General features: G+C 44.8%; 1 protein-coding gene across 1 annotated transcript in view; it reads right to left on the bottom strand.

The window, feature by feature from the left end:
• Window positions 1-14,180, bottom strand: part of PKD2L1 (polycystin 2 like 1, transient receptor potential cation channel) — a 55,771-nt gene that overhangs the window by 27,181 nt on the left and 14,410 nt on the right. Inside the window, 2 exon segments of the mRNA XM_082425422.1 lie at window positions 5,159-5,270; window positions 5,698-5,964. Coding sequence (XP_082281548.1) covers window positions 5,159-5,270; window positions 5,698-5,919 — 334 coding nt within the window. The 5' untranslated portion in view covers window positions 5,920-5,964.

Here is a 14,180-nt window from a genome sequence, read left to right as displayed (position 1 = left end):
GTATTCTATATTTGAAAAGTTGCTAAGAGAGTAGATCTTAAAAGTTCTCATTACAAGAAAAAAAACTGTAACTATGTGTGGTGATGATTGTTAACTAAACTTATTGTGGTAATCCTTTCACAATATGTAAATCTATCAGATCATCATGTTGTACACCTAAAACTAATACAATGTTACATGTCAATTGTACCTCAATTTAAAAAAAGACATATTCTTCCTGATCTCCAAGCTTACTTCAGCCCCTCCTGTTAATGCAAGATTCCACCAATCTATGGACAGAACCTTAAAATTCTCTACAAGAAAGCAGAGTGAACAGAGGCAGGCATTTCCTTACAACCAGTAGCGGATAAAGAACATCCAACTGACGTTAGTTGGTGTGTAGATACAAGTCACCAAAGGCCAAGGGTCTCTGCCCTCCTCCCCAGCTCCATGGTGACCAGACCCAGCCTTGTCTTGGCTCAGAGCCGCTCCTGTGGTGGGGAGTGGGGGCAGTCCCAGGTGCACCTTTGAGATAACAATACTGTCTCCTAAAACAAACAGCCATTGTTTCCACACAAAGACCTTCAATGTTTCCTCCATCAACAAAAGGCTACAGCCATCAAGCCAAGAAGACAAAAGGCTGGAAGCCCTTAAAGAAACAGCATGACAGTGGGAGGGAAGGGGTGGAGGCAGGAAGATCATTCTCCAGAGCACTTTCTCTGCCCAGTAATAGGACTGACTCCACCCATCAGGGACCGTTCTGAATTACTGATCACTCCTGGACTATTCATAATGACAATAATAACAGCTTCCTAATCTGTCGAATGGAAATAATAATATCTATCCCTTACAGGATCGCTGTCAGGATCAAATGAGATAATAGGTATGGAAGCTCTTTGTAAGGTTTAAAGGGCTGCACGACTGATATGGTTATTATGAAAAGATCGATGGTTCACCCACAATGCCTGCATTAAAAAGATAGATCTATTTTAGCCAGATGAGACTCCAAATAGCCCTGGTGTCTAGACCCACCCAGTTCCTAGAGTAAAGCATAAGGGAGAAGAAATGTGGTCAGTATGGCTGACCACTATAGTTTACTAGGGCCCATCCCAGGCCAAACTGCTGTGCAGGTGATGCCTGTCTTAGTTGACTGTTCTTTCCAGCCCCAGGAACCCACATCCTGGAAATAAGCCCTTTGATGGTTGGTCCCTCACCTAAGGTCTAATGTGCCAAACTTCACCCCCAATCTTCTTCTTTGCCTGTCTTCAAATATACTTCTTATGCAATTTACACAAAAGTAAATACACACAGTATATTAAAACATGAGAAAATTGTCCATCCTCACTAGTAACCAAAGACCAATAAATTAAGGTAAATTGTACTATGTTATGCCTATTCAGTAATAAAAAATATAAATAAGAATATCCAATGTTAGTGAAGTTGTGACAAAAATTGGTATGATCTTACAGTGCTAGCAACATAATAAATTTATATGATTGCTTACAGAGGCAAAATGACAACACATAGCAAGTACCAAGAATACATTCCTGTCTTTGTAGTAATTTTCTCTCCCTGGAAATTCCAAGGAGATAATTCAACAAAAGTGGTGAAAAAAAGCAGCAAGCATAGATATATTTACCTACTCTAGGCAAATATTGAAATAACAAGAGAAATGCTTTAGTTAATTGTGGTGTGACTGTAGTCATTAAAATGAAAATATAAAAACAACTTACAAACATGAGGAACTATGATATAATTGTAAGTGGAAGTGTACAATATGATACAACTAGGCAAAAGTATGTTAATACCACATATATTCTCTACATTTGCTTATGTACTATAGCCCTTTGGAGAGCCAAAAAGCTATAGAAATATCTAAGTGGGATTTTTTTTTGCCCTGAAGGAAACTACTTCCACCCCTTTGGGGGCTATATCATCCCCACTGAGAATATATAGTCTAGTTGCAGGTGGCCAGAGCTCAGGGAGGCTAAGGAAGCTGAGATGCCAGACAGGTGAGGTCAGGACCCTGGAGAGCACCAAAGAAGCCCTCCTGAGACCATGTCCAAGGCTCAATGTTGCCTGAAGATTAGCCTGAAGGAAGGAAGGGGCTGGGAGAGCATGGGGCCTAGGAAACTAGTTTTAGTAGTATTTTATTATGTGTTGTAGGAACCATCAGAATGTGAAGGCCTCCAAATTTTCTTTCATAAGAATGTTCTTGAGGGGGCTGGCAGTTTGTGCTTATAACTCTTCAATGGCTCCCCACAGGGTCCTCAGGATAGCATCCCAATTCCTTATCGTACCTTATAAGACCCTTCATGACCCGCCCCTGCTTAAATGGCCAGCCTTGTCATCTTTTACTACTTTGTTCTTCAAACTCTCTGCTCCAGCCACACTGATGCACTCTCACTAAACCATGCCCTCTGTCACTTCTGGGGCTTGGCACATGCTGTTCTGTCTCCCCAGAAACTTCCCTTGTCTTTACCTCTCTTTCAGGGAGCTAAATTCTCCTCATTTTTCAGATTTTAGTTTAGAAATTATTTCCTCTGCATGTCCTCATATATTCCCCAAATCTGGATACAACTGAAGTAACAGCATCACAGAACTCTGAACTGGTCAGACTGACTATGGAGTATTTTGTCCATTACTGGGCATCATATAGATCAGGCCTAGAGATAGGCAAGCAGGATGGTGAGCATTATGGAATATTTTTTACTATATGCTAGGCACTGAGGTAATGACTTCATGGATATCGCCTCATGTACCTTATGTAATAATCCTATTGGATTGGGTAGGTACAGATGAGAAAACTGAAACTCAGAGAAGTTAAGCAACTTACTCAAGGTCCCTCACCTGGTAAATGGTAGAACCTCATGTTTGAACCCAAGTCTGTGTAAATTCAGAGCCCATGCCTTCAATCTCTGCATAATACCACTTCTGGAAACCATATTATAATGACTGGTTTAGTGAGAAACTAGAAGGTAACTAATCCAGGGAACATATTACCAAGGAGAAACATGATAGCCATATTCAGTCACAGTTGAAGGGTTGTCACTTCGGAGAGTAACAGGGAAGTAGATGGCTCAATAGAAGGAAGTTCTCAAAAGGAGAAGATGAGCCCCTGAAAGGCTCAAGGATCAGTCATCTCTGTATATCTCAGTCCAATGTCTGGCACAGAAAGGGGAGCTCAGTGGATGAAAGGAAATAGGGCTTCCCAACAGTAGAAGAGCTGCCCCATGAAAGAGTGAAACTCCCATGGATGTTCCCACGATGGGGCTGCTTGGTCACCTGACAGAGCACCGCAGGAGGGATATTGGAGAAAGGATTTCTGCATCCTTGAACTAGATGACCTCTAAAGCTCCTGGCCACTCAAGGATTCTGTAATTATTGGACTGAGTCCACGACTCAGACTTTGGCAAGCTACAGACCATCTAGTATTTTTCAGTGCATTGAGATCTCAAAAAGTAGAGAACACAAGTGGATAGGACTTCTGGGCTCCCAGAACTTAAGCTTCCCACCCTGAAGCCAGAATGGTTCACTCTAACTCTGGGGAGCTAGAAACCTCCCAATCTTGCTCCAAAGGCTAACCTGGAAATGGAGATATTCGAGTCATTTATAGAGAAAGGCTCTGCCTGCAGGTTACAGCTACTGTCACAGGATCTGAAAAAGGAGAGAAACACTCCTTCCTAGCAGATGGTTGAGACAAAAAGTCAATATGTCAACAAATGAATTTCTGAGAGTCATTGCTGAAAGGAGTCAAATGGGCCCCACAAAATGTACACTGGTTTGACTGTTGTTCCCCACGTGCTCTGCCTCCTTTCACTCCATGCTGATGGCCTGTGGTAAACATGCAGAACTGTCCTGTCTATCCCCACAGAGTGAGTCCCAACAGAGTACAACCAAAACAAGTGTTCAGCTTTCCTAGAGGGCTCATACACATGTGGATAGCTCAAAAAGATGATGAAATTTTTAACCAAAACTTATATAATCAGACCTTCAGATTCTACTTGCAAACGATTCATGCATCCTAAAAAGAACAGAGGCTTCTGTGGGGTATAAAGCCACCTAGTAATGGAGGCACCTTAGTTGTAAGGTCCAAGCTGCAACTTCAATCAACACACGCATACACACACAACTCTATGAAACTAGCCAAAATTCACTTGTGCAAAAATTTAAAGAAGCAATTAATAGATAAGCAAAGCATGTTTATCTGTAGGCCTTATAGCATCTATTTGGTCCACCTTTATTATTATCTCCAATTCTTTGACTCTATTCTTCCATGGTTCACCGATCTATTCACTTGCTTCTCTCAACTTAGAGACCAAACCTTCCCAGCTTATATCTATAGATAGATCTTCAGAAAAGCTTCCCTCAAAGCCTGTGGCATGGTGCTCTTTCACATGGGAGAACCTTAGCTGCACTGACTACCACACCATTTGCATCTTTAATCCTTTTATTAGGGATCTGAGCTCTAAGGCCTGCTGAATCTTTTTCCTTCTGCCTCCAAAGAAATGTGGATCAGACCTAGTATAATAACTCTGTGAAACCCACCAAACTATTTTTTCTGAACAGAAAGGAGTGTCTTGGGACTTCCCTGGTGGCACAGTGGATAAGAGTCCACATTCCCAGTGCAGGGGGTCCGGGTTCGATCCCTGGTCAGGGAACTAGATCCCACATGCATGCCATGGCTAAGAGTTCACATGCCACAACTGAGGAGCCCGGGAGATGCAACTAAGGAGCCTGCGTGCCACAACTAAAACCTGGTGCAACCAAATAAATGAATAAATAAATAAATAAAAGAAAGGAGTGTCTTCCACTCTTTACAGAAGGGTAAAAACTTCCACCTGCTAATAGAAAACAGTGGCTGTTAAGTAGATATCAGGAACTTGAACTTAAAAAGTGGATTCCCCTTGTAACACTTGACGAAGTAACCTGTATTAAAAGTTTTCCAATAGTCTGCCTTTTTCTCCTGAACTCAGTGACAAGTTCTTTTTAATTAAAAAATCTTAAGCTGAAAAGGTATAAAATAGAATGTTATTATTGATATAAAGATCCCAGGGCACAGCCTGCTCATACAGATGGAGGCTGTACCCACAGATGTTGCCCACAGAGGTGTGTGCCCAGTTGTTGTACACATAGATGTTCTCACACACAGATGTACACAGAGACAGATGTTACTCACAGAAACAGATGTCCACCAGGAACACGACATACACCAAAAGCTCCCGCAGGGTGGTCTTGACATAAAGTTCCCGGTTCTCAGCTGTGTTCTCAGTCAAGGTTGTTCCCCAAAGTCCTAAGGGAGGGACATTGGAAAGATGCCCAGGATTCCCAGCAGCAGGGTTGCTTCCAGTTACCCTACCTTTCAGTCCCTGGACTTTATTCTCATTTTCACGCCAGCCCTTTTACCTGTCACCTTATCCCAGGTGGGGCAGTCTAAGGCATCATCACATCCATGTCTTCCCTCAAACTAGCTCCCTCATACCCTTCTGGGTCCCCAAGAGATGACTATGCCAGGCTTTCCCTCTGGGAGACCACTAGACTAGCCTCTGTACTCTGGGGCATTCAGCTCTAACACAGACCATTCACAAACCTCAAAGACACACTGAGATTCCACCTCTTCTTCAGACTGTATTCCCTTCCAACAGCTTCTGTGGACCCCTTCTCCTGACTCCAGTATCTCAGGAGAACTCTCCCCCACCAGGTACCTCAGATGCCACAACAGATCTGAAGGCAGCAACTGGACACCAAGGTCTTGTGTGCCTTCTCCTGGGGTCCATCTTCAGGCTTCTTGGGTTGGGGTTGAGGAGGCACCACACTGGAGATGGTACAGATCCTCAGTGTCCCACGCGGGGAGGGGGCGCCACTGTAGGCGGGGTTGTCCCAGGCTCCGCTCCCCAGCTTTTGTAGCTCTTGCCCCTTGGGACATTGCACAGCATTCATGGGGAATGAGGCAGGAGACCTGGCACCTCAGGTACCCACTCTCACCTGGAGAAAGAGAGAACAAAGACACAGCCAAGCCTAGCCAGCAGAGGGCAAAGGAAAGGGAGCGTGAGAGCAGCTGGTCTCACACAGCCTCTGTCTCCTGCCTTTTGTAGGGGGAAAGCGGTGCCTATTCAGGGGAGGGAGCAGAGGAGAAGAAGGGTGGGGAATGACCATCAATCCTATCAGGGGCTCTGCCCCTGTCTTGTTGCAAGTGCCGGGGCCAAGAAGAAAGGGAGTGGGAGGGAACTGGGAGCCAGGGGCTTGATGGGGAATAGGAGGGTGTGGAGACTGGGGCTGGAAGGAAGGAGGGGTGAGAGAGGTGAATGCTGTGGGGAGAGGAGGGCTGCTTGCAGATGGGGCCTGGGAGGGATGGTCCTGAGTCAGACAGAAGAGGTGATGAAAGAGCAATGGGTGGGGCTGGGAGGAGAGGGAGGCTGGCGGACTCCACAGCAGGTCTGAGTTCATGTCCACTAAAAGCTCCTGAAAGGGCCGCCATGGATCGGGGTGGGGACCAAGGGCAGGCACAGGAGACTGAAAAGTGTTGCCTCCCTCCCAGGCTCAGCCAACGGTGTCTGAGGCTCTTTTACTGTCTCACCTGGAGCTGTCCCCTCTCCTACCTCATTCCACCCCCGCAGCTGGGGGAGAAGGATAGTGGCAGGAGGACCCCCTGCTTCAGATACTTAAGGGACAGGCTCTCTGGCCACTGATGAGGAGGGGAAAAGCCTGCAGAGTTCCAGATTATCTGTATCCTTTTTTCCGAGGTCTGCCCTCTTGTAGCTTATGGGTGAGCTATGCTGCTAGAAAGGTCTTCTTTGAAGGTGTAGGGCTCAGCCTAGGGAAAAGGCTAAGCACTGACTGGGAAGATGGATCAGAGAGCAAAGGGCAAGGACTGTGTGACCTGGGACTCCTTAAGGGGAAGGTATATCTGGACCCAGCTCAGCTGAGAATCTTATCTTGTGGCTCTGCTTAGTACTGGACCTAGAACTCAAAGCAGGAGCACAAAATGCTCATAGAAGAGGTATCCAGGCTGATCCGCTTTTTATCCAGTCTTGGTTTCTGAATCAAAACCCTGGCAAGGACCCTTGAGCACATCCTTGCCTGTGCCCAGATCCAGCCTCTGATCACATGCCCTGGCTCGTTCGTCTACAGGTTCAGTATGGGGCTGGTCCCACAAGTGCAGGTGGTTACCTCCTCCCTGATGGCTGGAGTGGGGGCTGCCCTCTCTCCAGCTCCTGGCTCCCCATCTGGGCTACTCTACTGATGCGGTGGCCTGAAGCCCACCTTTGTGCTCAGTAAAACATCAGCCTGGTGGAAGCCACCAGTCTTAAGTGTCCCCATAAAGAGATCCTGATCCCAGACAACCCAGGGCTGGGCTCAGCTCCTTGATAAATAAATGTACCTCAGCATCTGAGATAGCGGCTGTCCTACCCCTGGGTCTGCTGCCTGGAGCTCCTGCCCCAGGCCCAGATATTATGAAGGGAATTAACTCTCTGTCTGGGCTGGAGTTAAGGCCACTCTGTGAGCTTTCCTAGATGGAGGAGTTCCCATCTTTCCGTTTTTTTGGTTAGTGGGACATACATTCCAAGGTGTTTGTTTTCTTTGGGAAGACAAAGGATCAGGAACTGGGCCTGTACTGCTCATTTTGTCTGAAATCATCTGATAGTGAAGGAAAGGGAGCTGCTACCTCTCACCCACATGCTTTTCAAACAATTGCAAAAGGATCCCTGGCTTGCAAAACTGAACTCTGGGACAGAGGTGATGAACAGGAAGCTAGCAGTATAGTCCAGAGAAGTGGGGAAAGGAACTGGAGATGGTTTCTGATTCCTTTGTGGTAATTTTGTATCCTAAGGGAGGCTTGTGAATAGCAGGTGTTTGGATGGACCCAAGGAGGTTCATCACGTGACAGGTCCCAGACCCCTGATGATGCTGAAAGCTCAGCTTCTCTGTACACTGGTGCCGAATCAAATCTTAGAGTTCTGGGTGAAGTAGAAAAGGACAGCTTTATTGCTTTGCCAGGCAAAGGGGGACACAGTGTGCTCCTGCCCTTGAAAACTATGTGTCCCTCTTGAAGAGGAGAGTGAGAAGTTTTACAGTAATGGTTCAAAGAGGCCGTGCTCAGCTTGTGGACATTCTTCTGATGGGTTGGTGGTGAGGTAAGTAGGAGTCAGCATCATCAACCTCCAGGTTCCAACTGGTCTGGGGTCTACATGCCTGTGGGCAGCATACCATCATTAATCATTAACTTCTCCCCCCTGGAGGGGGTTTCAGTATCTGCAAAGCAGCTCAAAGATATTGTGTGTATCGTTGTCAGGGAACCAGGACCTTGCCCCAAGGCTGCACTACTGTTTCTCTTGACTGTTTGTTTCTCCCTGGTCTCTCATCCCCTCCCTTCCCTAATTAGTAACTGCTTGAATCTGCCCATTGGAACTCGGGGAAGGTCAAGGAGGCTGAATGAAGACTATATCCTATAATCAAAGAAATGGGGGACACAGAAAGGCTTTGTGCCCAGGAGCCCCACAGGGCACTGCTCGGTATCACTGGGAGCTTAAGGCCAGCAGTGTGTGTCCTGTCACGGTCACCTACCTGGCCAACACTGCTCTTCCCTGCTCAGTCTTGAGCACTCCCCAAGTAAGGATCAACCTATAATGCCCCCAGGGGGCACAGGTTATGCAACAGAGCTTGAGAAATGTTCTCGAAAGATGTTCTGTGTTCCTAGGAGGTTTAGTCTTACTCAAGAAGTTGTAAATGTGGTAATAAAGTGGGATCTCCTAATGATTTAATGGCCAGCAGTTCTCCATGCCCTCCAGCTTCTATTGGCACTTGACTTCACTCTGTTAAAAAGGGCAGCTGATTTCAGGGGAGTCCTGTAGCAAAACCCAAGAGGCTTGAACTTGAAACCAGAACTCCTGGGTTTAACTCTTTGTTCAGCAACACACTAACCAGATGGTTCTGGGCAAGTCCCTTTTGAGACTTTCTTTACCTATCTGCAAATTGTTGATAATAAGGCCAGCCCTGTTGACCTTAAGGACTATTTTAAAACTAAAATAGAATACAGACGTCCTTATAAACTCTGTACACTATAAAGCACACAACAAATTTAATGATCATACCATTGCATCCATCCTGGTGCATTCCACTCACACACAGCAGTTCATGGTTAAGGTAGACACCTTCAGCCAGGACTCTGTTATCATTGTCCCTGAAGGACAAGGGTCCCAGCACTCTCTGTGTCTACACCCATTTCATTTCAGATGATACCAACAGAATGGAATGATAGCATTTCAGGTGGAGAGTATTATACAAGTAGCCTTTCAATGAAAGCACCTCTTAGAAGAGTTTTATAACCACATGACAAGCCTTGTGAGTCATCTAAACCAAAAGTACCTCTTCATCATGAAGCCTCTTAACCACTTGGTGAATTGGTCCCATTGCTTCAGTGGGATAAATTTTTTGGTCACATGCTCTCCTCATGAAGACACCAGGAAGAGAGTTATCCTATTCCCACCACCAGAGTCCAGAGACATCAAAGTCTATGAGATGGAAACTTGTGGTCCATCTCCTTATAAGTTTTCCATAGAACTTCCTCTGGGATAAGACACTTTCCATACTTTAGAGAAAGGAACTCTGGGGAGATTCACAGTCCAGGTTCTACAGGGAGAAGCAAGCTGCAAACCACCTTCTGTATTTTACATAGTGACTCAACCTTTTTCACCCCAATAGACATAAACAGTAGGAAACACTTTATAAGTAACAAGGGCTCACTATGGCAATGATTCTCAGTGGAAGACACTAGAGATCACTTATCCATAAGAAAGAACCCTGGGTATAAGAGCTTAACCTTCACCAACAGAGTCATCTGCATGGTAAAAATACTAAAATTTGGGGCTTCCCTGGTGGTGCAGTGGTTAAGAATCCACCTGCCAATGCAGGAGACATGGGTTCGAGCCCTGGTCCTGGAAGATCCCACATGCCGCGGAGCAACTAAGCCCGTGTGCCACAACTACTGAGCCTGTGCTCTAGAGCCCACGAGCCACAGCTACTGAAGCCCGCGCGCCTAGAGCCCATGCTCCACAACAAGAGAAGCCACTGCAATGAGAAACCCATGCACTGCAACAAAGAGTAGCGCCCGCTCGCCGCAACTAGAGAAAGCCCACGAGCGGCAACAAAGACCCAATGCAGCCAAAAACAAACAAATAAATAAATAAATTTATTTTTTAAAAAAATACTGAAATTCGAGTAGCACAAGACTTCAACAACAAACATCGTGGACCAAGCAAACCAACCTGAGTAGGCTAAGCAGAAGGGACTCCTCCCCTGCCTGTTTTCATGTAACAAACACCACAGCACTGCACCAGGGGCCACCACAAGCCCCAACTTCTCCATACACCAGAATGAACAAGCCAGATCTGTTGGAAGGTCCAGGTATATGAAGTCCTGTTGCAGCTGTCCCAGCCCAAGACAGCAAGAAAATAGCCTTTGTTCTATTTCACCAGGGACCTCACAGAGAGGCTGGAGGTGACCCATCTCCTCATCAAAAGGACCCACTTTAACTTTTTTCTCCCTTCCTTCCACCTCTCTGATATCAAAGTCCTTCTGGAATACATTTTGCATCTTCCATCTCTCCAAAAAGAACCCTTTTGAATGAGACCCTCAGCTTTCCTCCCATTTCTAGAGGACCCTCCTGGACATCAATGTCCATCTGTCCATACCTTCTACAGAAGATTGGACAGATGGAGGGAAGCAATCAAACCCAAGTGGTAGGAGATAGATGATATCATCAACAAAATAAGAAAGTTATTTGTCAGTTGACTAAGCCCTGGGAAATGGGTCTGAGGCCACGATCATGTCCTCTTGCTGAGTGTAGTCCGGTCATCCGGAGAGCTCACGTGTCCTGACATAATCCGTCAGCATTATCCCTTCTAGGCAGAGCTCCCGCTGTGGCAGGCAGGGTTCTGTAGCTGGTGTGGAGTGTTAGGCCACCTGCTGGAGGGGGTGGAGTGGGGAAGGAAAGAGCTCCACGTGAGTTGGAGATACCAGCCTAGAAAGAAAGGGGAGGAGATACCAGGAGAAAGAAAGGCCTGAGAAGGAAAAGGGATGGAGGGTAGAGAGGCTCAGGGAAGAGGACGTGAGAGAACGCAATTCTTCTTCCCCTAGGAGCCACTCACCAAATCTCACGATGAGGCACCGTTGACTGCAAGTCCCAAGCCTGTGAGGAGGGGAGACTGGAGCGCCAGGGCAGATTCCCCAGGGCTCACTCTTCCAGCAGCACCTCAGGGTTTCAGGGCAAGCACCCAAGACACCTCCTTGTCTCCGCCTCTGAGAGCCCCATTACGGAAGACACATATTATTCCATCCTGAGTCCTTGCAATGGTAATTCATTCTATAGATGTTTATTGAGTGCCGAATATAGGTAGGGATTATGCTACACTTTGGGGATGAAGCAGTAAATGAGACCATCAGGGCCCCTGTCTCATGAAACTTACATTCTGGTGAAGAAGATAAACATTAAACAAATACACAAATAATTCATGATTTATAATCATAAAAAGTGCTGCAAGGGAGAAGCAAAAGTGCTGTGTGGCTATACCCAACTTTCTGAGGCCAGTGAGGAATGGAATGATGATTTCTATCTCTCTTCCCCCTTCTTGTCCCCGCAGCAAAGTATGCACAAGGAAACAGACTGAGTTAAAAGACCAAACAAGGAGAAAGTTACAACACTGCAAGAAATGTTAAAACGTACAGTGATCTTTATCCCTGCATGGTCACTGGAATGTGAGTTGAGCTAAGCTTGAATTACTCAAGGCTCAGGTTCTTTCCAAAGACACAGATCCAACCACTTTTTCACTCCTGAAATTGGTTATCTCTTCAAAATCTGAAAAGCAGACAAATGAATAAAAGAGCTAGAGTAGTTGGTGAAACTACAAATTGATTAAAAATTTCCTGAGGTGATGGTTTTAAAGGTGTATACTTATTGCCAAACTCACCAAGTTGTACACATTAAGTACAGCTTTTTGTATGGCAATCATAACTCAATAAAGGTCAATTGTATTTCAAAATTTTTTAAAAATTTCCTGAACAGGAATTCAGAACCAAGAGCTTTCTTCTCTTTTATTCCACTGGCCCTGTAATCCCAAATCTAGAACTCTATCTTGGTATTTCTATCAGCATGATTGATAACAGTTAAAAAAAAAAAGAAAAAGCTGAAAAAGAGGAAGCCCAAATATCCAACAATAGAAAAAAAGAAAAGATTAAATAAATTAAGACACATTCACATAATGGATTTTTGTGCAGAAATTAATGACATTTTTGAATAATAGTTAATGTCATAAGAAAATGCTCAATATATGTTATATGAAAATTCTGGCATATACATCTACAGAATCCAAATTTCCTGTGTATATACTTAGATTGATGCATCAGAAAAAAAAGGAGTAATACTGAAGAATAAAAAATTTAGTAGCAGTAGCTCTGGATGGTGTGATTATAGATGCTTTTAATTTTGCTGATTTTTTTCTACAATGATTATGAGTACTTTTATATTTGGAAAAAATAATAATTTTTAAAAAGCCAGTTGTCAGTAGTTATGTTCATAGAGACCTGAGGTTCATTTTCATTTGAGACTCAGAGAACCTCTTGGCTGGTTGCCTTCACCACACTAGCTCTCCCTGTCAGCGAAATATCAGTACAGTTCATTTCTTGACATGGGAGTCATCATGCAATAGATTTGCTTATCACCTGCTTGCTCTAAGCCTAATTGCTACTCCCTTGGAGATTACAGTTGGGGAAGAATATGAGCGAAATGTGTGACAAGTATGAAAATAGCTACAATGATAAGTAATGTAATGAGAAGTACAGCATATAACAGAGGAAGGGAGGTGATTGGGTTTGGAAGTGGGAAGGTCAAGAAAGGAATTTTGAACGAAATGGCATTGAGATGGATTTTGAAGGATGGATAATATTTTAAGAGACAGTAATAAAGTATAGTTACCATTTATTAACCACCCACATGCCAGACACTTTACTGTGTATTATCTCAGTTAATTCTCACACAATCCTATGGGATAGCTTTGCATTATCTCCATTTTATGGGTGGAAGAAATTGAGGATCAGAGAGAGAACTTACGGTGGCATTAGGCTTCCGAATTGGGTCTGACTACAGTGATAATGACTTCCTGTGTGTCATCATGCAGGGGCAGCAGAGTGTACAAAGGGAGGCAGGTGGGAACTTGGAAGTAAGCCTCTTTTGGAAGAACAATCCCACTTTGGCTGGAGAATAGGAAGCCTGGAAAGAGAGTTGGGAGCAAATATGGAAGGCCCCAGATGCCAGACATTTAATTCATTAGGCAACAGAAAGACAAAGAAAGCATCTGAACAGAGTAATGAAATTAAAGCTATATTTTATGAAAAATAGTGTGACAACAGGATGGGTTGGTTTGGGGAGAAATTGGAAGCAAGAAAATCAGTTGGAAGGTTGCTGTGCTAGTTCAGGGACAGATAACGAAACCCTGAATTTCCTTCGGTGAAATAAGAATAGAAAGGAATGGAAAGATATATGAGAAATCTCATAGGCAGAACCTGCTGGGATTATAATGCACCTGGTTGGATGTGGGGTGCAAGGGAGAGAAATCAAAAGTACATCTAAGGTCTCAAACCTGGACAACTGGAAGGGTGGTGATGCTATTAAAAGGGGGGTGAGGAGAAGGATCAAAAGGAGCGGATTTCAGTAGGAAGGTGATGAATTCAGCTTTAGGTATATTTGAGTCTAAAGTGTTAAGATGATGAAATCTGAGAGGCCATTGAACAATTTGGGTTAGAGTTTGAGAGGGTAATAAAGACTGGGGAGAGCGATGTGGGAATCATGTGGCTAGAAGTGTTTATTGGAGCCACAGGAACAGTCAAGATTGCCAAAGGATTGGATTGAACAAAGAGAGAAAAGGGCTTAAGGAGCTGGAGGAAGGAAGAGGAGCCAAAAGGGAGAGAGAGTCATTAGAGACAGGAGGAGGAACAGGGATTTTCAAGACACAAAAGCCAGAGGAGCAGTGTTTTAAGAAGGGGGTGCTGATGGACAGTATCAAATGGTGCTACAAGGTCATGGGGTCCGATAAAAGCTTTTGGATGTTTAGACTAGAATCTCTCAGGGGACCTTGCAAAGTGAGGAGGCTAGAGGTACCTGATTTGGAGGAGTCGGGGTGTAGAGGTTAAAGGGTGGGTGGTGAGGC

This window comes from Balaenoptera physalus (genome assembly GCF_965194825.1).
Source record: "Balaenoptera physalus genome assembly, chromosome: 14".
NCBI lineage: Eukaryota > Metazoa > Chordata > Mammalia > Artiodactyla > Balaenopteridae > Balaenoptera > Balaenoptera physalus.
This window is presented reverse-complemented; position numbering and strand designations above follow the sequence as displayed.